Source organism: Alligator mississippiensis, chromosome 4 (assembly GCF_030867095.1).
Source record: "Alligator mississippiensis isolate rAllMis1 chromosome 4, rAllMis1, whole genome shotgun sequence".
NCBI lineage: Eukaryota > Metazoa > Chordata > Crocodylia > Alligatoridae > Alligator > Alligator mississippiensis.
In genome coordinates this window covers 28,280,011-28,307,000 of record NC_081827.1, presented here as the reverse complement: position 1 = coordinate 28,307,000, position 26,990 = coordinate 28,280,011, and the positions used below count along the sequence as shown (strand labels likewise).

General features: G+C 45.0%; 1 protein-coding gene across 1 annotated transcript in view; it reads left to right on the top strand.

Moving 5' to 3' along the window:
* The window catches only part of LAMB1 (laminin subunit beta 1), a 73,758-nt gene that overhangs the window by 27,359 nt on the left and 19,409 nt on the right, over window positions 1–26,990 (top strand). The window contains exons 14-23 of the mRNA XM_006269599.4: window positions 728–886; window positions 1,973–2,100; window positions 2,714–2,837; window positions 3,406–3,610; window positions 4,382–4,525; window positions 4,789–5,020; window positions 6,315–6,478; window positions 7,067–7,291; window positions 8,706–8,923; window positions 9,762–9,858. Of these exons, the coding sequence (XP_006269661.3) occupies window positions 728–886; window positions 1,973–2,100; window positions 2,714–2,837; window positions 3,406–3,610; window positions 4,382–4,525; window positions 4,789–5,020; window positions 6,315–6,478; window positions 7,067–7,291; window positions 8,706–8,923; window positions 9,762–9,858 (1,696 nt within the window). The remainder of the gene's footprint in view (window positions 1–727; window positions 887–1,972; window positions 2,101–2,713; window positions 2,838–3,405; window positions 3,611–4,381; window positions 4,526–4,788; window positions 5,021–6,314; window positions 6,479–7,066; window positions 7,292–8,705; window positions 8,924–9,761; window positions 9,859–26,990) is intronic.

Here is a 26,990-nt window from a genome sequence, read left to right as displayed (position 1 = left end):
AAAGTGTATCAGATAAAAAAAACAGAAGTCTCTGACCAAAGGAAATAACCATATGTTTCTAGCCCATTTGTTCCCAGAAACCCTACTGTTTGATGTTCCTCTTCTACCTGGACTGCCATTGTTTTTAGTTTTTTAAGACATGTCCCACTAATTACTGTTTTGATTTGGCTTGTTCTAATCAGACAGGCCTCAAGAAGTAATTGGCATTCAGATAGGGCATCTAGGTATGTGTTTACTTGCCTGATGTGTGATGAGGCAAATTCTGTTAGTACAAATAATACACGAAAACTTGTAAGTAAAGAAGAATCTGTTATGGAATGGAACAGTAGCTTTTTAGTGACTTCCTTGTGTGTCTGTTTTATTACAAACTCAATTTCATTTGTGATCAGTGATTTAAAGTAGAATGGAATTATAAATTTAACGTCTCATCATAGTGAATAAATGTATGAAGAATTGTGCAATAGTTTCAGTCAATCTTAATGTAATGAGATAGGTCTATTTTAAACAAAAGGACAATGGTGTTTGTGTATTTTTTAAACAGTTTAGGTTCTCTAGAAGGCAATGTATAAATTAGTGAACCTAGAACAGGTAAGTGCAGAGAGAATCTGCTACTATACATGGTCGTTGAAGCTTCTGTAACTATAAATTTCTGTTGCCTCCACTGAATGGGAATATTTTAAATCTGTTTAATTTATCAATATTGCAATCACTTTCCCCTCTTTTTTAGGGAGTGAGCATAATTGAACGCCAATATCCTCAAGATCGTACCCCATCGTGGACTGGAATAGGATTTGTAAGAGTCCCTGAAGGGGCATTCCTGGAATTCTATATAGACAATATTCCATATTCTATGGAGTATGACATTTTGATTCGTTATGAGCCACAGGTAGATGGCCATTCTTTCTATGTTGTTTTTGCCTTTGAATGGGTGATGGCAAACTATATTTAATTCATGCCTGAATTTCCTTTGTGAAATTATATAGGCTCATAGGCAAATTGATAATCTTCTTTGCTATAAATCTAGAAATACAAAAGAATTGTACAAACATCTAAGACCATTTTCATCACAGTCAAAAATATCACTGTTCATTTATTATGATTGTGCAGTTGGGGTGCATGGTACATAAGTGGAGAAATAAAATAATGACAGGTCCTTTCTGGGAGAGTTTACAGTATAATTTAGACTTAACACAGCAAGTCAACTAACAAACACAGGATGTGGAAGTAATGCTGGTCAAGGACAAAAGTACTTTTTAAAGCACTCCAAATAGCGAGAGTACAGACATGAACAGCCAAAGAAGCACTTGAAAATGGCCCTAAAAAATGAAGAATATCTTTGAAGCCCTTCCTGAAACATCTGTGCACTCCACCAGTTGTGTAGCATTACACAGGGGTGCTCTGTCCCCACTCATCTCTGATGGAGTGGGGGGGCAGGGGTGAAATGGAGTAAGTATCCACCTGTGTGCTCAGCTGTCCTCTGGAGACTGAGAGGCATGCAGGGATTCTGTCTCCAGCCCCCTGGCTTGAGAGCAGTGCTGCCGTATGCCTTCATGGCCATTTTGAAGTTGTGGGAGGAGGCTGGAGGGGATAGGTAGCCATATGTTCGCACAGCACCCTGTATTTGAAGTGCTCCATATTTGGGGGTTCTTCAAATGTATGCTTCTCTATGGCCACTGTATAATTTCTGGAGCTATTTGCACATTTCAGGAATTGAACTCTCACCTCAGAGTTCACAAGCACTCTATTCTGTTTGCAGATACTTCACAGATAGGAAAAAAACTACCAAATATTTGCAACACAGAGGGCACCCAGCTCATTTCATGGCAGCAGAACACTGAAACGTAATTATTGTCACATGCACATCTTGTAGTTTCACGCACATCTTGTTAGTTTCCTTTTTCAGATTCCTTTTTTTTATGTCAGGAGAAATGTAGTAACCTAATCATTCAGTAGCACTGATCAATCTTTCCAGTTACCAGACCAATGGGAAAAAGCTGTTATCACTGTGTCACGCCCAGGCAAGATTCCAACTAGTAGCCGATGTGGTAATACCGTTCCTGATGATGACAATCAGATGGTATCGTTATCACCAGGCTCAAGGTTGGTATAACTATAGCTGTGTGCTTATTTTTTTTTCATACAGCAAAGAAGTTTTTTTTGCAGAAAATAGCAAGTTTCAGATGACTGAACCTATTCCTGAATATGAGAGCTGAAGATCAGAAATAATTTTAGCCCTTCAAAAAGAAGGAGAGGGAAAGCCAGAAAAGTCCAGAAATGAAATGTTTTGGTTTTTCATTTTGAAGATTGCCAAAATTTAATTTGAAAAGGGTTAAAGACCCAGACATGAATAATTTTTGCAAGCCAACAGACCCCTTTTCTTTTACAAGAAAACCTGAAAAAATTTCATTTCAGGTTGAATAGAAGTAAACTATTTAGGTTTTTTGGCTCAGCTGTCATGCAGAATGGTCTTTATTTACACAGCTCCAATTAAACAATCCTAGTATTCATTATATAATCTTGGGGGGGGTGGTGGAAAGGAGGGATTGGTTTTGATCACACAAGTTTCCTAATCATCTCTTTAAAAACTTATCATTCATTCATCTTAAGAAAAAGCAGACAAGAATGGGCAGGCAGGAATATTTTACAAAGCCCACCAAAAAAGCTTATTGTGCTGAACATCTGAATTAAGAAATACATCCTGTTTCCAATACAGATATGTAGTCCTCCCACGCCCAGTGTGTTTTGAAAAGGGACTGAATTATACTATTCGTCTGGAGCTCCCACAGTATTCCACCCTGGATACTGAGATGGAAAGTCCATATACCCTCATTGATTCTGTAAGTGCCAGCTACACTGAGAAAGTTCCAAAGAAAAATGTACTTAATTCTTTGAGAGTTAAATTCTTCTGTTGTATCCTTCTGTAGAAGGCAGTGGAATCAGAGGATGTTCCATACACCATTGGCTGAAATGGGACATACACTTAAGTTTCAATCACTATAGACGTTTTTAGACTTAAGAGTGTGTGCTGCTCTACTTCTTTTCTAATCAGAGCTCTGTTTTGTGCTTTATAGGATCGAAAATAGTCTCCTGAACTGGTAAAAGTAGTCCTTGGGAAAAGGCATATTTATACCTCAAAAATATCAAACCCAGCCTTTCTAAACACTGGATTTGCATAAATTATAAAATTGTTGTCCTAGCAAAAATACTCCATTAAAATGATAGGCTTGTTTTAATTTTCATTCCAAGTTCAGTCCCCACTTGTTACTGAGCATTCTGTTTTGTGTATTTTTGTTTCTAACTCTTAAAGGTCAGTGTAATAGGAAATGACATAATACTGAGTTTGGGCAAAAGTGGTCTGTGGCACTAGACATGGTAACACTTTGTCATTGCAATACTGTTTCATAGCTTGTTCTTATGCCTTACTGCAAATCACTGGACATATTCACGGTTGGAGGCTCAGGAGAAGATGCAGTCACTAACAGTGCTTGGGAAACCTTTCAAAGATATCGGTGCCTGGAAAACAGCAGGAGTGTGGTGAAAACCCCAATGACAGATGTCTGCAAGAATATTATTTTCAGTATCTCTGCATTGTTACATGAGACAGCATTAAGTATGTATAAACTCCACCGACTTGCAGAGCAAATGACAGTTTTCTAGTTGTGTGTGTGTGTTAAGCAAGAGGTGATACTTGGATCTATTTTACTGTATTTACTTGAATCCAAGATGAGTTTCTTTTCCCCATTCAATATTGTGGGGGACACCAAAAAAGCCTTACCTTGGGTTTGAGTCCCGGTCAGGGGCAGGTAACAGCTCTGGCTGCAGCCCTCACAGAGCTCTAACTCATGCCCTGTGCTGGGACTGAAGCTGGAGCTGCTGTCTGGAGTCAGAAGCAGTTGCAGTGGGTCTGAGTCTAGAGCCAGTGCCTTGAGTCAAGTGATTAGGTGGGCCAAGGCTGGGGCCAGAACCACTGATGCCGCCTGCCCAGGGCCAGGGCTAGAGCCAGCGGAGCTCTGTGCCCCAGGTTGGAGCCAGAGATACCCCATAGGATACATGGGGTGGGCAGATGCTGTTGGGGGCCGGGTAAGTGGTAGGGGAGGCCAGGGGGCAGTGGGGTAGGTGCCAGGCTCAGGGAAGGGGCAGGAGTTAGGCAGCTTGCTTCCATGCTGCTGCTTTCCCTGCTACAGTGGTGCAGAGACTAATTTAAGATGACCCCTGAATAATTAGATTCTTTACATGGAAAATTATAAGAAACTTATAATTCTTAATTATGGGGGGGCAGGGGTCTTAAATTTAATTCTTAATTGGGGGGGGTGTCTTAAATTTGAAGTTGTGTACTGGGTGCCATGACCTTCTTCAAATTCTGTTTTCTTTTCCTGTGCAGCTTGCCAGTGCAACCCTCAAGGCTCAGTAAGTTCAGTGTGTGACCCTAATGGAGGACAATGTCATTGCCGTCCAAATGTTGTTGGAAGAAAATGTGACAGATGTGCTCCTGGCACTTATGGGTTTGGACCTAATGGCTGCAAAGGTGTGTTAATTTGTAAAACCTGAGCATTCATTTTTGTCAGACAGTGGCTCCTAGAATAATGGGGAATATTGGCATTTAATGCAAAGGTACTCAGTCTAAAATTTCTTTTGTGTTAAGTGCTAAATTCTGTTTCAGTTTTGTCCTTTCTTGAACAAAATTCAAGTGGGAGTTTTGCCAGTCAGAGCTTCAGAATCAGTTCCTGAGGCTGGGACCATGTAAATGTAACAGAGTTTTTGTTGTTGCTTTTTTTCTTTTTCTTCTAGCTTGTGAATGTCACGTTCAAGGCTCTGTTCATTCCTTCTGTCACTCTGAGACTGGCCAGTGCCACTGCTTCCATGGAGTATATGGTCGTCAGTGTGATCAGTGCTTACCGGGATACTGGGGCTTTCCCAGCTGTCAGTCTTGCCAGTGTAATGGCCATGCAGATGGCTGTGATCCCTACACTGGGGAGTGCTTGAATTGCCGCGATTACACAGTGGGTCACAACTGTGAAAGGTATTGTCTCTCCTTGTAGCCAATATTAGTTCGCATGTAAGCAATTATCTACTCTACTGCCCCATGCAGAAGTAACAGTCCTCCCCAGTCATGACTCAGGTGAATCAGTCCCACTGGGTATATCTACATGTCCAATTACTGTGAAGCAATAAACTCCGGAGCTGTTTGAGCCAGAGTAAACTGCTTCCAGGTGCTGAGCCGACACATGCACCTGGGACAGCAGCAATTTGAGCAGGGGCGGAGCAGGCCCCTGGCTGGCTGGGCTGACCAGGAGCAATTTCTGCCCATGATCAGTGTTTACACGTGTTTCAGCACAATAAATTACTCTGCCATAAGTTATTACTGTCAGAGACTGTCCCTGGCAGTACTATCTTACATCAGAGTTAATTAGTTTAATGCACTCTAATATTGGCCGAACATGTAGAAAGTGACACTTTACTGCAGAGCTAATTAGTCTATCCCCCAGTAAAGCACATGCAGATGTACCCACTGAGATCAGAGGAAAAAAAATAATTTGATCAGGCACCTTTATTTGCAACAAGGTGCCCTACTCTGATAACCCTTCAGGGAACACATGCCTTTTGTTTCTGAAGTGCTGATGGCCCATATATAGATATCTTGGTTTGGCCTGTATGTAAAGATCTTGGTTTACCTAGTTGAACAGCTGGGTTCAGGAGGACTCCGAGGACTTGTATTGCCCAAGAAAGGCCTGGAGTCATGAAAGGAAAAGAATAATATTAATTTAAATACACCAATCTTAGCAAGAATATGTACAGCTGAAAGTACTGCACAACAGAAGCCAAACTTGGGGCCCTCATGCAGAACTGGCCAGAATTCCCTGGTGTGACTGATTGCAGCCAATGAAGGCCACATCCTTTGGCAGCAGCTGCTGAGCACCTGTGTGGTCTCCTCTGTCTGCCCTTGCCTGAGTACAAGAGGGTGTGTTGAGGAAGAACATGCTCAGTGAAGGGATTCCCCACTGACATATTTCTAATAAAGCTACCAGAATAGGTTTTAAATCCTGAATGAAAAGTGTGAATATCAGATGATGCAGCTGAGCTGCAGCAGTTTGGCTTGGCTTTGTTCTCATATTCTATGGTAGTGTGAGCCAAACAAAATATGCTTATGGTAGTATTATTCAGACTATGAATGGCATTTGCAGACCTAGAAAGATATTGTTTTCTTAGCCCCTCTCTCCAGTCTTGAAAACCCAAACGTAGTGTCATTTTGCTGCAGAAAAAATGTTTTATACGGTGTCTACTTACAGTCTATCATCTGCCTTTACTTAACGCAGGTGCCTTGGTGGCTTTTATGGAGATCCTGTCCTGGGATCAGGTGATCATTGTCGGCCTTGTCCTTGCCCAGATGGCCCAGAAAGTGGGCGTCAGTTTGCCAGCAGCTGTTATCAGGATCCTATTACTCTACAAGTTGTGTGCGTCTGTAACATGGGGTACACAGGTAAATACCAAGGGCATTAAACGTCTTGCACCTGTTGATTTGGCATTACAGTGAGGGGAATGTGTATGTACATTTGGGACAGGTTGTGTCAGTATCAGTATTAATGCATGTGCCAATTCTTATTCACAAATTGTGGACCAACCTCTGCCAAGCAGCATCTACAAACATTAATAAGAAAAACAATGTCAAAGAAAGGGGAGAAGTTACTTTACGAATGTTGTCTCTCTCATAATAAACAGTTAAAAGAATCAGTCCTAAACAGGAGGCAAACCTGCAGGTTAAGGTGGAACCTTAAAAATGAAAACAACTTACACGGTCAAAATATCTTACCTCTTTCAAGCTAAGTTTTCTAAGCTTTTCTAAGAAAAGTTATGACGACTCCCTACCTATGTTGGTACAATTCCATTGAAACCCGTGGAGCTATGGCAATTTAAAAGGAGTCGGCCAAATATGATGTTTTGTTTCTCTGAATATGTCAGTAACTCAATTAATTGCTGTCATCAACCTATCGGTCTTTCTGTTTATTAAGTTATATGTTAACAAGCTGCAATAATAATTCCTGTCCTGGTTGTTTGTTTGTTTAAACAGGAAGCAGATGTGAGGCATGTGCTTCTGGCTTCTTTGGAAACCCCAATGAGATTGATGGAGCCTGCCAGGAGTGCCCCTGTAATGACAACATCGATGCGACTGACCCAGAGGCCTGTGACAAGCAGTCTGGGACCTGCCTGAAGTGCCTGTATCATACAGAGGGTGAACACTGTCACCTCTGTAAAGATGGGTATTATGGTGATGCGCTGCAGCAGGACTGTAGAAGTGAGTGAAGTTTCCATTCCTCACCTGTGAAGTTCCCATTCCTCTGGCCACAGTTCACTTAGCTGCCTTAGGCTCTAGAATCTCATACAGTGAATAAATTATGGAGGTACTGACTTTGCACAAGAGCTCAGGACTTTATTGGATGGCAACAGTAATGTGAGCTATTTTTAATTTACCTGGGTCTATTTCTGAGTAAGCTGGCGCCAGAAATTTAATTATCCTTCACCCCAAGTGAGTTTGCAGCTTTTCTTCTGTTCCCTGTGACTCCTCAGCAGGCAGGGCTCCTTACATTTAATGGGGAGAGAAGGGTTGGCCAGCATTTACATGTCCTGAAAGGATGAGGCTTTTATGGGATAAGGGTTTTTTGCCTTCTTGTTAGTATTCTTTGTTTCCCTCTTATCAAGAGAATCAAGCATGGCCATTTCCTGCTGCTTCTTAAGCCCTGAGGACTTGGCTTTTGTTTACACAAACATTCCTGCCATGTTAAAGAACAGCAGGAGCAGATTCCTGGAGCTGGAGTGAAGGGCTGCATCAAGGAATGATAGTTAAGAATGGTTATGGGCCAGTGAGTGAACTCTTGAGGGGGAAGGGAGGAGGAGTAAGCCATGCTGCTGCTGCTGCTTGCCTGTCTGTAATAAAAGGCAAGAAAAATTCCAACTTCTATTAGCACGACTTTGGGAGGAGCTGGGTTCTTATCTGGTTTGCAAAATACGAGCAAATCTGTTTTTCCATAGTTTGTTTGTTGCTCTATTTCTCTTGGTTATTTGGTGAGCCAGAAAAATCAGCTTACCTTTCAGATTCCAGGAGCTTGAGGGACTGCCACTTGGAAATAATCTTTTCATTCAGACAACATGGTTGCATGGAAGTAATGAGAAATGGTATACCCTAGGGCATTTGTATGCAGATTTGGTCCTGCAAGATGTTGAGAATTTTCAATTCCCATCAGCTGCAGCATAGCTCACAGAAACACTCTGTAGGCTTAGTTAAACTGTTGTTCAAATACACTTGGAAACAGATGTCGTAGGAGTCTTTTGGCTTGCGTCTTACAGCATAGATTCTGTAAAATAAATAGAGGCATTTTAATGAGAAGGCAGTTGACTGTCTAGATATCCATCCAGGTGTTCACAGTGCACTCAGCACTGCAGGACCTGGACATATTTGAAAGGTAACTAAGTAACTCTTCCCTTCCAAAGTGCCCCTGTTTTTTTTTTCCAATTCCTTTTTAAAATGTCCAGAGATGCCAATAGGGATGTCAGGGTTACTTTCCCCATTTGAATTGGATGGCTTTGTTCCCTGAAATCCACCTCCTCCTTTAAAAGCTAATCAGTAACAGACAACTCAGTTTGAATTCAAGTTAACATTTGGTTGCTCCAGCTTGTCCTAGGTGTTCATGCTTCCTGCTCTTCCATTGCAGAGTGTGTCTGTAATTACTTGGGCACGGTGCAAGAGCATTGTAGCACCTCGGAGGACTGTAAGTGTGAGAGAACAACAGGTCAGTGCCATTGCCTTCCCAACGTAATCGGGCAGAACTGTGATCGTTGTGCACCAAACACTTGGAAGCTGGCTAGCGGAACTGGCTGTGAACGGTGTGATTGTGATATCACTCGTTCCTTTGGGCCATCATGTAACGAGGTAAGAGATTCATAGGGCCTTGTTGATGCCAATTGGAAAAATACCCTGCTGAAAAGATATTGGCTGTAATCCTAGCAAAGCTATATAATCACTCTGGAAATCTAGATTACCTTCTGCTTCTTGAAGAAAAGATTGGAATATTATCAGTATTCCATATAATTGTTAGGGATACAGATTTTACCAGAGTGACCTGTAAAAAGAGTTGGATCAAAAATGGCAGTCCATGGAAATGAAGCAGAAGGATTTTAAATGGGTTACAGGCATTTTCTTTCTACTCCAAATCACTTTTGGAGTACATATCATGTTGCAACAAAGGTTGAGTTTTCAGAAGTGCTGACCCTATAATTTTAGGCAATATGTCAGAGAGCCCATTTTGCGGTGGGAAAGACAATTCAAATCTGGCCAAGGCATATACAAAGCATCATATTTTCTTAATTTTTTGTATCATTCACCTTCAGACAGGGTTCAGATTACACTTTGACTCTTGGAAAGGTGTGCAAAAACAAATTAAACCTGTTCATTGATTAACAAGTCCACCTAAGTGAAGGAGCAATTCGATCAGAGACTCCCACCGGTTATGATTTTCAAATCTTACAGGGAGGCTCTCATCTCTTATGGGAGTGGGGTGGCTCAACCCCTCCCGAGCTCCCCTTTAATTCACACCTTGCTTTCAGAATCTGTCCTACCATTTTGTTGAAAACTGGTTCTCATGGTTTGTGTGCTCAGCTGTTGCAGAGATCACCATGACTCTAAGCACTGGGGAGGGTTTCTAGGGCTTTGGTGATAGCCTTTTCCAGAAAGGACACTCATTTTGGCTTCTATGGTATTCTTTTAATAGTTCACTGGACAGTGTCAGTGCATGCCTGGGTTTGGCGGTCGCACCTGCAGTGAGTGTCAAGAGTTCTTCTGGGGTGATCCTGATGTGGAATGCCAAGGTAAGTCGCATTTACCCTGCCTCTCTTGTGTTTTGTTACCTATCTGCACTTTTAGTTGGAAACCTTTATCTTATTGTTAGCATCAGCCCTTACTGTGACCTTGCTGGCTAGTTTATGTAAAATAGTTCTGTAAATCATGCTGAATATAGTGAGCTGTATTCTCCTGAATGGTTCTGCTACTACCTGAGCACACAGAAGGAAACAACACTTCAAGTCATTTCAGCTCCCCTGCACATTCCTGGATCTGTGGGTGGTAAGGCAGGTGTTTTTCAAGAAAAAGTACTGTCAGGTCTTTAAGGTATTCGGAACAAGAGAGGAAGGTTTTATAAAATATGTGGCAGTGCCTCTCTGTTTTGATACCTCCATTGTAACGGCAGGAAGAAGCCTGTCCATGTTTGGTGTCTGTTTGGCATAATGGCTTAGGAAGGATCAGCAAACACAACAGAGTTCTTGCTAAGTCAGTTACAAAGTAGATTTGTGGAGGTTTATAAAAAAAAAAGTGGTAATTTTTATTGAAATAAACCTATTTATTTGGAATCCAGCGATTCTGTAACCTTTTAATTTTTCTTTCTTCTGAAGCAAACAAAAGGCATAAAAGTGCCTCTGTAAGAAATGGAATTTGTGGGTTTGAGAGTCAATGTGAAAATCAGTTTCCTTTATCTTTTAGGATTTTAGTTTTGATTCTATATAATAAAACATGCTTTGGATTTAGAATTTTCCATTTCTATCTTATTGCAAAGTCACTTGCAATTGAAGAAAGGTTACCAAGGCCTTTAATCTTTAGCAGAGGATTTTTCACTTTGTTTAAAATTTTCTGCAGACAGTGATACAGTTAGCAAGTTAGATGGTATGCTACAGCTAGCAAAATGTAAACCAAGTTAGGTAGATTGTATAAATCCTACATTCTTTGTGCCACTTCATTATAAACAGGTCTGTTCATTACAAGGGAAAAGAAACTTGGAATGCTGTCCATACCAGAACAAATTTGTGCCTGGGATCTGTTTAAATATGAGAGTTGGCCAGGAGGGTTTGCTGAAAATTATTTCTATTTTCTGCAAGAACAGACTTGTGAGATCTTTTAATAAATCTTTTGTGAGTGGATTTCTTGGGGTCTACCGTCTAAAAAGATAATGGGTGTCATGAGTACTCAGGAGTGGATTGGCGTTCACAGTGTAAGACTATTAGAGAGTGTGGTAGAGCATGTATTAAATTTCTTTTCTAAGCGAACCAGCATTTTAGCTTCTTTTTGCAGAGCTGCATGTGTTCTTCTAGTTAAATGCAGCTGACTGCACCTTCAGTCTCATAAAGCTTCAGGACAGTGATTGTCTCCTGATATCTGTTTTCTCCATCAAGGCTTTTTGATGGAATCCATCAACACATGTTATCAGTAACATTTTCCTCCTCTATGCCAGAGTTTCTGACCTTTTGCTTTAGTTTCTGCTCTCTCATTTTGGACATGTAAAAACCTGCTTTTTAATGTCTATAAAAAGAAAAATAATAATATACTATTATTTAGAATACAAGGTAGCCTTAAACTTCTCTATCAAATCCAGTAACTCCTCCCTCCCTTCTAATGTAGTTGACAAAGCAGATTTGCGTAGGTATAAAATCTGATCTTTCTTGGAGGTCTTATTCCTCAGCGAGAATCCTTGATTTTTCTGAGTTGCGTAGTCTGTGACAGGCCGTAGAGACCAGCTTGTCATGAGGTAGCATATCCAGTAACGCTTCACCTGCTTTAGGTGACCCAACCCAAAACCCTGTGTGCTGAAGAACTGTGGAGAACTCAGCTATTCCCTGTGCTATGGCTGAGCTGTAGTAACCCTGTGTGTTAGTTTAAGAAGTAAGGAGGCTCAAATACTAGCCTGCCTGTGGGTTATTTTGGCAGACTGTATACTACCTGCTCTGTCCGACTGACTGGGAAGCATCTTTCCGTCGCCCTAGGCCATGAAGCAGCAGTAGAAAGAATAAAGACTTGGTCTCACTTCCAGTTTATCCTTTTTTTGGCCAGGTGCTCTAATGATTATAGGTTCCTCAGTCTTCACCATGTTATGGAATATGATGCAAATCTGGTTGGAGTCAGCTTTGTAACAAAACCCTGAACCGTATGAGTTCTGTGATGTGATGGGTTTCATCCCTCATATTTGCCACAAATCTAGTGCGGAGACTTGGGCATTACACTTGCAACCTCAGAAATAGGATCTTCAAGCAGCTGGTGACAAAGGCTTCTGCCTAACACTAGGAAACTCACCTTGTTTACAGTACTGCTCCGATCAGACTGTATATTGAAGCCTTTGTGATAGATTTTGAGATTGCTGACTCCAGTGGAAACAGGATTAGACCCTTATGAAACACTAGTGATGGAAGAAATATATTGCCCACATTGATCTGACTGTCCAGATTGCAGATTCTTTATGCAGGGATCCTGGTTTCTCTGTTTTAAAAGCGCTGCCCCTCCCGCGGGGTCTTGAGGGTGTATGTATGGAGCAGGGGGAGTATGTATGAGGGTACCCAACCATAGGTGATGTGTCAGGGGGGCAAGTGGCCTCCCAGATTTGTGCACCCACAGCAGGCATTGGGCTGCAGCCTGGCAGGACCAGCACAGGCAGGAGCCGCCTCTGCAGCCCAACAGGCAGGTAGAACCTGGTACACATGGGCAGAGTGGGGCAGCAAGACTCATTGCCTCCACTGGCACCACCCCCCGTGCCACCAGCAGTGTGAGAGGTACCAGCGGGGAGGGGGAGCGCACTGCTATCACCTCCTCCAGGTGCTCGTGCACCAGACTGCAGCTCTACCCCACCACCATGGTCCAGCTGCTACTCCCCTCAAGCCATGGCTCTACCCCACACGGAAGGTGGCGTGGGGGGCAGTGCAGGTGGCCCGAGGGGTGTAGCGGTGGTGACTGGACCATGGTGGTGAGGTAGAGCCATAGCTTGGCATGCAAGCAACTGATGGCAGGAGGAGGTAAGGGCAGGGCAGCCCAACCCTCTCCCACCCAGTCTGTTACTCCTTGTGCTGCTGGTGGCACTGCTGGTGCAGGGGTCCTGGGGGTGGTGGCAACAAGTCTCATTGCCCTGCTCTGCCCTCCTGTGCTGGGTCTCACCTGCTGGGCCATGAAGGCAGCTCCTGCTTCTGCCAGTCCAGCCAGGCTACAGCCATGCACCCCACTGTGAACACAAAACTGGGGGGCCACATTCTCCCCCCATTCCCCGTCCAACACGTCACCTCTGGCTCCCAGCCCTTACCCGGGAGTACACGCAGCAGCAGGGAGCCACTCCTCCTCCCCAGGGACAAGCCACCCATGGGTCATCCCACTTCTCAAGTGGGTGCCATGGCCACGCATTCCTGAACCAGCCGGGGCCCTGCGCACCACTTCAGCTGGGCAGTGCACCCAGTCCCAGCTGCCAACCCTGCCCTACTTCTTCCCTCACCATGGCTGCCACTACCACCTCAGTCTGCGCCCCCTCCAGCCTCCTGCCTTGCCTATGCCCCCCTGCTTCCCCATGTCTCACCTATGTCCCCCCATAGACTTATCTGCAGGGAGTTGTGGAAACTGCTTTCCACCATGCCACCTGGCTGCCACATGCATGTGTGCATGCACACATGTATGTGGTGCCCCCTGCTGTGATTGCCCTCCTCCCACTCCTCCCAGCCCCTTGCAGGCCAGAGCTCTGCCAGCCTGCAAGGGGAAACCTGCTTTTCCCCTTCATTTTTCTCCTTTAAAGGAGAAAATCTGTGTTTTTCCACACCAAACAGAAAACCAGATCCCTGTTTATCAATAGTGAGGAGGGTTTGTGAAATGGAGACCACTCACTGAAAATGGAGGAAGTGCTGTTGGAGAAAGACACAGAGGTGTTCATTTCCTGAAGTACTGTACACAAGACCAGGAGAATCAAACAGAGTAAAATCAGATTGACTACACAGCATGGAAATTGGATCTTGACACACCTGGTACAGGAAAAAGAGTCTACATCTAGGGGAGTGACTCCATTGTGAAACCCTGAGTATTTCAGACTTCCACCCCCTTCCCAGGAGAGCTCACCAGCTGGGAAGTGGGGGAAGAAAATGGTGTTGTGGATTCAACTGCTAAGTAGGAGGCTTGAGCATCTGGGAATTTGGGGAGTTAAATGAATTGCAGCTGTGGGTCTGAAGTCAGAGATGTCTCTGGCGCTGCTCTGCTGAGAACCAGAAATTCAAGAACAGGTTTCCCCATCATAATTTCCACTGCTAGAGCTGACAGCTGCTGCAGGGCTGAGAGCATGCTTGTCATTTCTTTTACTAAGGAATTAGGGTTAAGAGGTTCAGGTCTTAAGGCCTTGTGCCAGTCCGTGGTGAATGTCACTAAATGGGAACCACGCTATAATTCTACCCTGTGGTAATGTTTAAGTTAATAGTACTCCTAGCCCATTTGGAAGACTCTACATAGTTTAGTTTATTATTCAAACTCTTTGTGTGCATGACTGTGTGTGCGCGCATGCATCTACACAAATACCTGCTTAGATAAAGCAGTAAAATTTCAAGTTTCGTGAAACACAAACCTCTCAATTATTTTAGGGCTTGGAGCTTTTCCAAACCCTTATGACCAAACTGCAGGTTCAGTACATGAGTCTTTCAAGGTTTATACTGCCCTGTTTTTCACTCACAAGAGGAATTTCTGAGGAAAGTCTGAGTTCCTGAGGACTGTTTGGGTTATAATGGAGCCACTGTGCACTTCAACAGTAAGGTACAGGATTTAAAAATAATTTTAAATATCAAATAACAAAATTAACAAATGGTAAAAATAAATATAAAATAAAATGTTGCTGCTATCTCTATTGTTGTAAACAAGAACAGATATATGGTAATTGGGGAAGGATCCTGTGAAATAAAAAATGAGGATGTTTTAGGTTTGTTAAAGGAAAGTGGAATTTTTCCAGACCAGGACCCAAGAAATTGTCTCTGACACTCTGGAGGCACATGTGCAATGTCTTTGGCCATGGGTTTATAGGAGTGGTATCTCAGCCCTTTAGTATCAAATGACTTTTCATTTAGAAGCAATTAACTATGGCCATTGTGTCTTGGTTTAACTTGCTTCTGTATGCTTGGCCAACTGCAAAGGGAAGATCTATATCTCCTCTTGAATGTAAAGAGGGAGTATGTTTTGCTCCATTGCGGTAGACTGTCTTGCCCCCGGTAAGTAAATAATCAAGCTTTGCTGTTACTTGAATCAATACAATGCAAGTAACATTTGTATCATGAGCTAAAAGCAGAGAAGGGTCTTGACAGAGGGTTGCTTTCTTTTGTCTTAGGCATTCATAGGATGAAGTTGAAATCGTTAGGTCTTTCCCTGTGGTTGGTTAGCTACATGTAATATAAACTTGCATACTAACACTCTCAGCTCTAATTAATTTAGCCTTTTACAGACACAATTTAAGAAACATTTTATGCATGAAACTGTTGCAAAGTAATGTTAGCACTTCATAAAACCGCATAAATCAGAAGCTGTAGAAATGTTTCTGAAGTCTCCTGTGGGTGTTCTGCATCAGCATGCAGGCAGAACATCAAAATGCCCAGGAGTTAACAATAAGTTTATAGTGTAATTTGAATCAATAGCTGATTATTCAGAGAGAAAGATCTGCTAACTATGCAGAAATTTCAAGCTTACAAATTGCTGAATAGTCTGATTATCATAATGGCTTGTTACACCCAGGAAATCCATGTCAGGCCTGAACAAAACCTATTGCTGTTTTCCTTTGGGGGACAAAGCATTTAATGCTATCCATCCACAACTGAAAGGTGGAAAAGGGACATGCCTGTAGCACCTTCTGGTGGAATGTGGAACAATATGACTAACACCCATCATGCGATTCATAGATTCATAGATGTTAGGGTCGGAAGGGACCTCAATAGATCATCGAGTCCGACCCCCTGCATAAGCAGGAAAGAGTGCTGGGTCTAGATGACCCCAGCTAGATACTCATCTAACCTCCTCTTGAAGACCCCCAGGGTAGGGGAGAGCACCACCTCCCTCGGGAGCCCGTTCCAGACCTTGGCCACTCGAACTGTGAAGAAGTTCCTCCTAATGTCCAGTCTAAATCTGCTCTCTGCTAGCTTGTGGCCATTGTTTCTTGTAACCGCCGGGGGCGCCTTGGTGAATAAATACTCACCAATTCCCTTCTGTGCCCCCGTGATGAACTTATAGGCAGCCACAAGGTCGCCTCTCAACCTTCTCTTGCGGAGGCTGAAAAGGTCCAGTTTCTCTAGTCTCTCCTCGTAGGGCTTGGTCTGCAGGCCCTTAACCATACGAGTGGCCCTTCTCTGTACCCTCTCCAGGTTATCCGCATCCTTCTTGAAGTGTGGCGCCCAGAATTGCACGCAGTACTCCAACTGCGGTCTGACCAGCGCCCAATAGAGGGGAAGTATCACCTCCTTGGACCTATTCGTCATGCATCTGCTGATGCACGATAAAGTGCCATTGGCTTTTTTGATGGCTTTGTCACACTGCCAGCTCATGTTCATCTTGGAGTCCACTAGGACTCCAAGATCCCTTTCCACTTCCGTGACACCCAGCAAATCATTCCCTAGGCTGTAGGTATGCTGGACATTTTTCCTCCCTAGGTGCAGCACTTTGCATTTCTCCTTGTTGAACTGCATCCTGTTGTTTTCTGCCCACTTGTCCAACCTATCCAGGTCTGCCTGCAGCTGTTCCCTGCCCTCTGGCGTGTCCACTTCTCCCCATGGCTTTGTGTCATCTGCAAACTTGGACAGAGTACATTTGACTCCCTCGTCCAAGTCACTGATGAAGACATTAAAGAGTATCGGTCCAAGGACCGAGCCCTGCGGGACCCCATTGCCCACACCCTTCCAGGTCGAGACCGACCCATCCACCACGACTCTCTGGGTGCGACCCTCCAGCCAATTCGCCACCCACCGGACTATGTAGTCATCCAAGTCACAGCCTCTTAACTTGTTCACCAGTATGGGGTGGGATACCGTATCGAAGGCCTTCCTGAAGTCTAAGTATACGACATCCACCTCTCCTCCTGTGTCCAGGCGTTTCGTAACCTGGTCATAGAAAGAGACTAGATTGGTCAGGCATGATCTGCCTGCCACAAACCCGTGCTGGTTTCCCCTCAGCATAATTTTTCCTGCCGGGCTCTCACAAATGTGAGCCTTGATAATTTTTTCAAAGACTTTGCCAAGGATGGAGGTTAGACTGACTGGCCTATAGTTGCCCGGATCCTCCTTCCTCCCCTTTTTGAAAATGGGGACCACGTTGGCCCTTTTCCAGTCCTCCGGGACTTGGCCCGTGTGCCACGAGCGTTCGAATATTCCCGCCAGCGGCTCTGCAATTATGTCGGCCAGTGCCTTCAGCACCCTCGGATAGAGCTCATCCGGGCCTGCCAACTTAAACGCATCCAGTTCCTCCAAGTGACTCTGCACCATCTCAGGGTCTACGCATGGAAGTCTGGCGCCCTGCTGCTGCCTCTCTACAACCCCAGTGAGAGCCTTGTCGTGCCCCTCGCTTAGGAACACTGAGGCAAAGAACTCGTTGAGGAGTTCAGCCTTGTCCCCCCCTGTCTGTCACCAATTGTTTCTGCCCATTTAGCAGGGGTCCTATTCCTCCCTGGGCCTTCCTTTTACTCCCAATATATCTAAAAAACAATTTCTTGTTGTCTTTTACTTGGGTTGCCATCCTCAGCTCCACGGTAGCTTTGGCCCGTCTAACTGCCTCCCTACAAGCACGAGCAGAGGAGGTATATTCGTCTTTGGTGACCTCTCCCCGTTTCCACATTTTATTTGCTCCCCTTTTGGCCCTTAGGCTGCCCTGGATTTCTCTGGTCAGCCAGAGAATCCTCCTGGCCCCTTTCCCTCTTTTGCCTCGCTCGGGGATCGTCTTGCTTTGTGCCCGAAGGCTCGTTTCCTTAAGGCACAGCCACCCTTCTTGGGCTCCCATCCATTCAAAACTCCTACACTGCAGTGCGTCCCTAACTAATTGCCTGAGTTCATTGAGATCAGCTTTCCTAAAGTCTAGCACTTTCACCCTACTAGTTACCTTACCCACTCGCCGTCTTATGGTGAATTCTATTATTAGGTGATCACTGTCCCCCAGATAGCTACCGATCTGGAGGTCCCCTACCATGTCATCCCCCGTTGCCAATACCAGATCCAGTATGGCATTCCCCCTAGTGGGACCGTGTACCTCCTGAGTCAGGTGGAGGTCCTGTACACAGGTTAGAAACCTGCGTGAGCAGTGGGACTTTGCTGTCTGCGACTCCCAGCAGATGTCTGGGTAGTTTAGGTCCCCCATGACTACCGCCTCTTTAGCTTTTATGGTCTCTGAGAGTTGCCTCAGGAGCCCCGAATCTCTTTCTTCCCCTTGATGTGGGGGTCTGTAGCAGACCCCTACCACCAAATCCCTTTCTCCTTGCCCCCCATGTAGCCTAACCCACAATCCTTCTACTTCCTCAAACTTGGATTCTGTCTTGATGAGGGTTGATGTATATTGCTCACTGACATAGAGCGCAACCCCTCCCCCTTTCTTCCCCACCCTGTCCTTTCTGTACAATCTATAGCCCTCAATATGTACTGCCCAGTCGTGGGATGAATCCCACCAGGTTTCTGTCAGCCCCACTAAGTCATAGGTGTTTAGTGCAAGAAGGAGCGCTAGTTCATCCTGCTTGTTTCCCATGCTCCTAGCATTAGTATATAGGCACTTGAGCCCTGCGACTGGTGCCTTTGCTGCCCCCCCGCTCCGAGTCCCAAGGGGCCCTTTGATTCTTACCTTCTCATTTCTTACCTGTGCCGTAGTGCTGGCCTCCCCATGGCTTTCAGGTTCCCAATGCTCTCTTTCTTCAGGCTGGGCTGTCCTTGTGGGTGCCACATGGTTTGGTGGTCCACAGCTTCCCCCGCCCTCGTACTCCTCTCCCCCCGACGAGCCTAGTTTAAAGCCCGCCGGAGGAGATCCGCCAACCTAGAAGAAAACACACGCTTACCTTTGGGGGACAGGTGAAGCCCATCCCAGCTGAGCATGTCCCTTGTCGTGATGTGCGGGTCGTTGTCCAGGACGCCGAAGCCTGCCTCGAAGCACCACTGCCGAAGCCGCCAGTTGGTTTCTCAGATGCAGTTCTCATGCCGTCTTCTGCGTCTGTTCACTGGTAGGATGGAAGAGAATACTTAATTCTGATGTTTGAGTTACTTAAAGAAATAAATGTGTGTGTGTATATATATAAAACACTAAAGAAGTTGAATGAGGCAAGCTGTTTCCATCCCATTCATACTTCATTGCTTTTGTAAGATGTTAACTTCTGGCCTTTAAAGATTAAACCATGAGGGTTAGGTTTTGTGGGGTTTCTCTTACAAATGTTACAAGAGATCGCTGATATTGAACTACTTGTTACCCACTCTCACCTGCAAGCATTAAAATGATCCACTTCTACTTTAAATCACTTTTATCTGAAAACACCAGCTTTCCTAAACTTTGAAAAGTAGGAACTGTCAGATAAATGGGACTGAGATTCAACAGAGCCATAATTTACAAAATCAAAGGCAATCATAGTTTTGCTTGTCTCTGTTTACATTAAATTACTTGGCCAATTATTAGAAATCTGGCATTTTCATGTTACAAAGTCTTTACTGGGTTAATGAAATCTAAGAAGTGCCTTGTTTATCACTGGACTTGAAAACTGAAATACAAAAATGTAAGTATAGCACTTCTGTGAATGCTTTACATGAAAACAAATAAACGTTAATTCCTGTGCGTGAAAGAACAGGGCATGGGAAAGAAAGGAAGAAATTCTAGCACCACATATATTAGAGACAAAAAGGAAGGGTAAATTGCTCCCAATCTGAGGGGAAGGTGTCTGCCTGTGGCCTTAATTAGATTTGGACATCCTGAAATCACTTATTAAATTCCAGTGTGGATTAAGAATGAAACATTGTAATCTGAATATATTGAGTCCTCAGCATAAGACAGTGATAAAACAGTTTGTGCTTTGCCACATACCACACGTTCAACACAGGTTGACCCCTGGATATCCATGGGGTTAAAAAAAAAATGTACAAAAGAAAAAGTGGAACAGCATACATGGGGCCAGAACGCACAGCTCAAAACCGGAGCCTGGATGGCCAGAGCCATGCTCTGGCTGCCAGCCTGGCTCTGCGCAGCAGGATTGCTGCTGCCGCAGCCCCCTGGGTTCCTGGAGGCCTCATGTAAGTGCACAGTGCTGGCTGGCCCCAGCCTCCCCTACCCCACCCAGGGGCACCTGTCACACACCACAGGACTCCTGACACAGGCATTCCCCAGGGACAACTAGCAGCAGCACAAGGTGTCCCCCTGCTAGCTGTCCCTGGGGAACCAAACATCCATGGTCATGTGGATGTGGCCACTGGAGATAACTGCTTCTTATTGGGAGCAGGCACATTTGTATCTTTTAAGATCAGGAAATATTTTGCTAATGACAACAATGAGCCATAGGAACTGACCTATGGTTTAGGGGTTTATCAAATAAAGATATTAAAAAGGAGCAGCTTACTAACGGGAGAGAGAGAATACTACCAAGTGATCAGGAGAGCTGGTCACAAGTGTTTTTGCCATGAGATTTTGTTTCATCGAAATTAAAATGTTCTGCAGGATAATGAATAATTCAACTGAGTGTTTCAATTTCCCAATCAAAACATGCAGATGAAACAAAATGTTGTTCCAAAATGATATTTCATGACAATGACAGTTCATTCATTCAGAAGCTCTTCTGGCCAGATAATTTAAGGAGGGGACTTTTTCCCATTACATATTCCAAAGGAAACACTTGGGTTTTTCTGACGGTTTTTGTTTGTTTGTTTACTGGTTGAACACTAACAGACTTTCTTTAGCTAGTATAACAAGAGATTTGGTCACTATGTCCTTTTCTGCTTAGCAAGGGACAGGTTTGATTATCCTTTCCTAACTCATCCTAATCTTCAAAGCAAGTAGTTTTTGGTGTATTAACTTGCAGCTTTCTGCCCCACCCTGTCTTTTCTTTAATGTGAAGAAAATAATCAGCTATTTGTCCTGAAGACTGTTACTAACCAAAGCCGGTTAAGGCAAAAATGTAAAGACCAGAGACTCCTCTGTAATTTCAGCATCTGTGTGGTTTTAAGGAGCAGAATGAAGCATTCTTCCCTATTTCTAGTCATGTGACTGCAGGAATGTTTCTTTTTTTCTTTTACCTTTGCTTAAAAGGACCTTCAGTGTTCTTATGAGATTGGAAGTATTAGTCCCTAATACTTAGTTTCCCAAGTGACATTTGGGAGCCATTTCCAGCAACACGATAGGCTCTGAAACTTTTGTGTTGCTGGATATCTCTGTTTGCCTGCTTGTTCTGTATGGAAGAAGGGAGATAAGATGATCGAGTTTAGGCAGATAACGTAGTATTCCCCCTCTTGCAGTATTGCCAACCCCATTGTGATGAAAATCATGAGATGCTCTTAAAAAATCAGTAGATTGGTATGTAAATCATGAAGTGCTATTTTTGAAGTGTGTGCGGAGGTGTTATTTGAAGGTGTCAGGGGCTGTGGGTCTGTGTGTGGGGTTTGGAGCCTGGGGAGGGTGAGTCCTGGCAGGATGTGGGGTACTATGGGTCAGGAAGTGAGAGGCAGCAGCAGGGCTGGCGGGGGCTGTGACTTGGGAGTGAGGGGCAGGCAAACAGACAGACACACAGAGAAGGAATCCACAGCATACATACATACAGGCTGGGGAGTTCCCTTCTCGAAAGCACAGAGGTGGAAAGGGATCTTGGAGTCATTATCAACTCCAAGACAAACATGAGCCGCCAATGCCAGACCGCAGCCAGCAAGGCCAGCCATACCTTGTCATGTATCCAAAGCTGCATCTCAAGCCGGTCCAGAGAAGTGATACTCCCCCTCTAGGCGACTTTGGTCAGGCCACAGTTGGAGTACTGCGTCCAGTACTGGGTGCCACACTTCAAAAGGGATGCGGCCAGCCTGGAGAGGGTTCAGAGGAGGGCCACCCGCTTGGTGAGAGGGCAGCAGGACAGGCCCTACGAGGAGAGACTGAAGGACCTGAACCTGTTCAGCCTCAATAAGAGGAGGCTGAGGGGGGACCTGGTGGCTGCCTACAAGCTCATCAGGAGGGATCAACAGCAAATAGGCAGAGCTCTTTTCTCCCCAGCACCACCTGGGGTGACAAGGAACAATGGTAATAAGCTGATGGAGAATAGGTTTAGGTTAGAGATCAGAAGGCAATATTTTACAGTTAGGGTGGCCATAATCTGGAACCAGCTTCCCAGAGAAGTAGTCCTCACTCCTACCTTGGGCAAATTCAAGAGGAGGTTGGATGATCACCTGTCTGGGGTCTTGTGAACCCAGCATTCATTCCTGCCTGTGGCAGGGGGTCAGGCTAGATGATCTGTTCAGGTCCCTCCACTACTATGAAACATAGCATCCAGCTGGAAGTTGCAGGGGGCACATCAAGGGAGGGAGTGGGGCAGTGGTTGGGGTGAATGGGGACAAGGCAGATCATCCAGAGGTGGGGGGGGAGGGGCTGGCTCCCCACTGCAGTGTGCACCCCCAGGGGAGGCATGGGGGGCATGTGTCCCCCACAAGGCAGACCTGGCTGAGGCTCTGTGCCCTGCTGCCTTAACCCCAGGAGCTCAGTCTTGCAAAACCATTGCTGCCCACCGGGTGGGCAGTGGACACAGGGTATGCTGGCCACGTGGCGCATCCCCTGCCCACCCAGTGGCAGGAAGCACACTGGCATCATGTGGCTGAGTTCCTGGGGCAAAGGCAGCAGGGTGCAGAGCCCCAGCCTGCAGCAGGCAGACTGCCTCTGGCATGTGCCCCCCCCCCCCGTGCCTCCCCTGGGGATGCATGCTGCTGCGGGGAGCCGCCCCTCTCCCCCTCCCCCCCTGCTGCCACCTTTGGATGACCCATCCTGGCTCCAGGGCCCCATTCACCCTTGCTCCTGCCCCAACCTCTCCTTCAGCATGGGGGCCTTGATCTCCCCTCCCTTCTCCCCATCTCTTCCCCTCCACAGACTTACCAGCAGAGAAAATTGGGAGATCTGAGGGTTTGATCTGGAGATTGCGAGTTGGAGTTATTTTGACTTAGAAATCCTGAGTCTCAAAATGGTTTTGCGGCACTTGACATTACTGCTTTTGTAAACTAGAGGCTGTACAGTTATTTACATTAGAAAGGTTGTTTCTTTCCAACTTGTAGGTAAGGTTTTACATACCAAGGATTCAGCTGTACTCTTTAGGGTGTGAGGAAGAAGATGCTTGCATTTACTAGGTTTTATTAACTCAGAGATGCACCAGTAATGGCACTTGTCACTGAGGATCTGGTGTTTGCCTGTGACCAACTTCTTGCCATAATAATAGTACGTTACTCCCCTTGACTAGTGGAGCACAGACAACAGGCACTGAGTTTCCAAATTTACAGGTGTTTTGATCCCTCTAGCTGCTGTTTACCAATCATATTGCAGCAGTAACAAAGTTGATTTTAACCTTCTGCTTCTGGGTAGGTGTCTGTGACCTTTCCTTTTAGGTGTTAACTTTTTCTCTGCTGTTTGTGCTTTGGTTATGTCACAATTAGGCAGGCACAGACAACACCTTCAAACCCTGCTCTGGGTTGTGTGGTAGAGTGAGAGGCTGTTGGGAATAGTGCTTCCTGGGATACTGGAGGACTGCAAATTGCTCATTTCATCTCCTGCTCCTTTTATCTCTGTGGAGCAGAGTGAAGTTACCTTAACGCTGACTAGGTAGCACATCCCAAAGTTAACCGTCACTTGAAGTGGCATAACTCTGAGATGCTCAGAGGGGCCTTGGGACATATAGCACAAGTTAATGAGTATTAACATGCTGACATTAAAATTAATACTCCCTTTTAAGTGCCCTTGGTATGCTCTAAGTGTAACTTTACCCTAAGTGAGGGGTGGGCAAGCCCCAGCATTGGTGCCAGAGCATGGCACACTAAGGCATTTTGCTTCGCATGCGTATCTCAGGGTGGGGGCTGTGCTGCCAGAGAAGAGATCAGGCCCCTCACAGCTCCTCCATTGCCTAGCATGTCAACATCTTAGAAATTGAGGTTAAAGGTGTTTTTTGACACCCTGCCCAAAAAAGTTGCCAACAACCCCTGTCCTAAGCGATCTCAGGGGGCTGTCCTCATGTTTGGTTGTCAGCTATAAAGCTCTAAATAGCCTGAGACTGCCTTGTTATAGGGATTGCCTCTCTTCAGGTGCCCTTACAGCTGTGGTCAGCAGGGACATTTGTTATCAATTTCTTTCATGTTATAAAAGAGAAACATCTCCTAGCCTGATGATGGTGTTTCCTTCCCTTCACAACAGTAATGGGGATGAAAGGAGTTTTCTTTGGGTTTCTGGCTAGTTCTCTTTGATATACTGCCAGGGTTTTGTAGTATCATTATGATGTGTAAGGGAGTGTAGATCTAGATTTTTAGAGGTGTGTGGTGCCTCCTGTGCTAGGTACATGAATGCCTTCTAAAAATCTGTAGCAGGGTCAGTGTGTTACATGGCAGCATTTCAAAGCAACCCAGTCAGCCAGAACCATAGAGAAACTCCCCTTTACTGTCGTGGGAAGTGCTGGGCCCTGGGTTCTCAGAGAGGAGTTTTAAAAAAAAAAAACAACTTTAAAAATCTAAATTAAAAATACAATAATTACTGTTATGTGGTTGGACCGGTGGTCAGGGGTAGGATGTTTCCATGTCAGTAATATGCTAAACAACATTGTGTGAGTGCTGCCACGGTAGGGGAGCCTGAAATAGGCTTTAGCCAAGGAGACCCAACAAACATGTAAAAGCTCCTCCCAAATTAAAAACAAATTCATAAACCAAAGCCCTCCTTTTGATTTCTGTTATTTCTGATTATCCAGTCTTTGGGAAGGCCTTTTCCTTGCTTTCCCTTAAACTGGGATTGTTTTACTTGGCACAGAAAAGTCTTTGTTTCTGGTTTTATCTTCTGGAGGGGGATGGGGGTGCAGTTCTATGAACAGTTCAAGACCTGGGTTACAGAGCATTACAAAGTGATGCAAATGTAAAAACAAAATTTAAAACCCCATTTTTGGAGAGTGGAGTTCTGATGGGTCCTAAAGGGGAGCTGTAGTATATGGCCACTTGTGCATGTGCTGGGAGTTTAGTCCCCTAAATTGAAACAGTGGGTTTTTAATTGCAATGATTAAAATCCCATCATTTTAATTTAGGGGCTTCTGTCACTGTTACAGTGAGGGGTCCGATCTGATCCTCTGCAGTGGCAGCGCTCCCTGGGGCTGCCCAGGTCCTGCCCCAGCTCGCAGATACCTGCTAGATGCAACTCTTCCCAGAGCCTACCCACTGGAAGCCCACCAGGCGCTGCTCCCCACACAGGCTCAGGGAAGTTGGATCCAGCAGCTGCTGCCTGTGGGCTGGGGCAGCACCCACGCAGCTGGCAGCCTGACCAGGTGGCCTGGGGAGGTGCTGCCACTGTGGAGGGAACTGGGGGCCCCTACAGCTTAGAGTCTGCACAGCCCAGTGGCAGCTCACGCAAGCAAGCAGGCTCTGCTGGAGTGGGGGGGAAGCAGTGAGGGGCCTGATCCTTTTTTCTTTTCTTTTTTTCCTTGAAGAGCCTGCCCACATCTACTGCAGCTGGGGGGAGCTGCCAGTAGGCCCTGAGCTGTAGGGGGCCCCGGACCTTCCTTCAATGGCAGCGGTGCCTCCCAGGGCCACCTGGGTGGGTGGCTAGTGGGTGGGTGCTATCCTCGCTCACAAGCATCACCAAGCCCAATCCAACTGGTCCTTGAGCCCTAGCTGGGGCAGCACCCACTTGCTAGCCACCCTCCCAGGCAGCCCCAGGGGGCACTATTGCCATGGAAGGAAGGACCCGGGCTCTATGCAGCTCAGGAGCCACTTGGCCCACCAGCAGCTCACCCTCCAGGCCATGGGAGATGTGGCAGGCTCCATGAAAAAGAAAAAAAAGGATTGTCTCCCTCACCGCTTCTGCCTTCAGCCTGCCTCTCCCTCAGAAGGAGGGTGAGCTAAGGCTGCAACATTACAAATAGCTGCGTTGCAACTAAACTATATGCGGATGTGGTTTCATTTGCAATGTAGCAAACTCATTTAAATCATAAAAAAAACTCACACACGTGTACAGTGTAATGCAATTAAATCGCAAAAATTGCCAATTTTTGTCGTGTGTACAAGCGCCCTATAATTACAATGTGTTTATCTCAATCCTGTACAGTTTCCTGGTTGGTGCTATATAGCTGTACAGTGTTCCTTTTATTTTACTGTTTTTATAGCAAAGTACTTGCTGCTGACAGTTGGATCATAGAGCTAGGTTTATACTGAGAGGGTTTGGGGACTGATCAACATTTACATAATTTCATTCCTTTTTTGGCATATTCTCCACTATTTTATGGTGCCCAGAGTATTGGAATTGACTTTATCATGCATATATTGAGATACTGCAGTGTCCTGTGCCTACTGTGATCTTGTTGGATTTCACATCAGAGTTAACAAAAGGACCTGCTTTTTAAATCTGTGATCTCACTTGGTAGAAGCAAGTACCCATGTAATCTGATAGTATCCTGGGATCTTTGAGGAGAAACAAAATGCATACCATTTACTTTGTTCTGGAATTTGGATAATTGATCATGATACAGAATGCCGTATTCCCAGGAGTAATACTTGATGAAAGGGTTAACTGAGCCTCCTTCAAAGAGTAACTTGACAATTTGCCTGGGGGGATATATTCCATGGCAAGTTACTGTGGGAATACTTAAGCACTTTGATGTGAAGTAAAAACAATCTCTTGTGTCAGAGTACAATTCAGAGAACAAAAGGACCATTTTGTTAAATTGCATGGACATAAACTTGCTCATAGGCAATAGAAGTCGTCTCTGTATTATGGTGTATTTTGTATCCATATTCTATAGGAAAGCTGGTTTTGTTTATGAAGCAATTTGTTCCTTTAAGGGCTTTTTAAAAAGCTGGTTATAAATGGAGGCTATATTCTGGCCTGAAAGCAAATGGTAAAGATCATCATGAAACCTGCTTTATTTTGCCACCTTGCCAATTTCTAGGGGGAATGCTGCATTAGCAAGGGCTGATGTTTTCAAAAGAGTAACCTGCTAGTACTCACAGGTGTCCTTGATGGATTTATGGGCCAT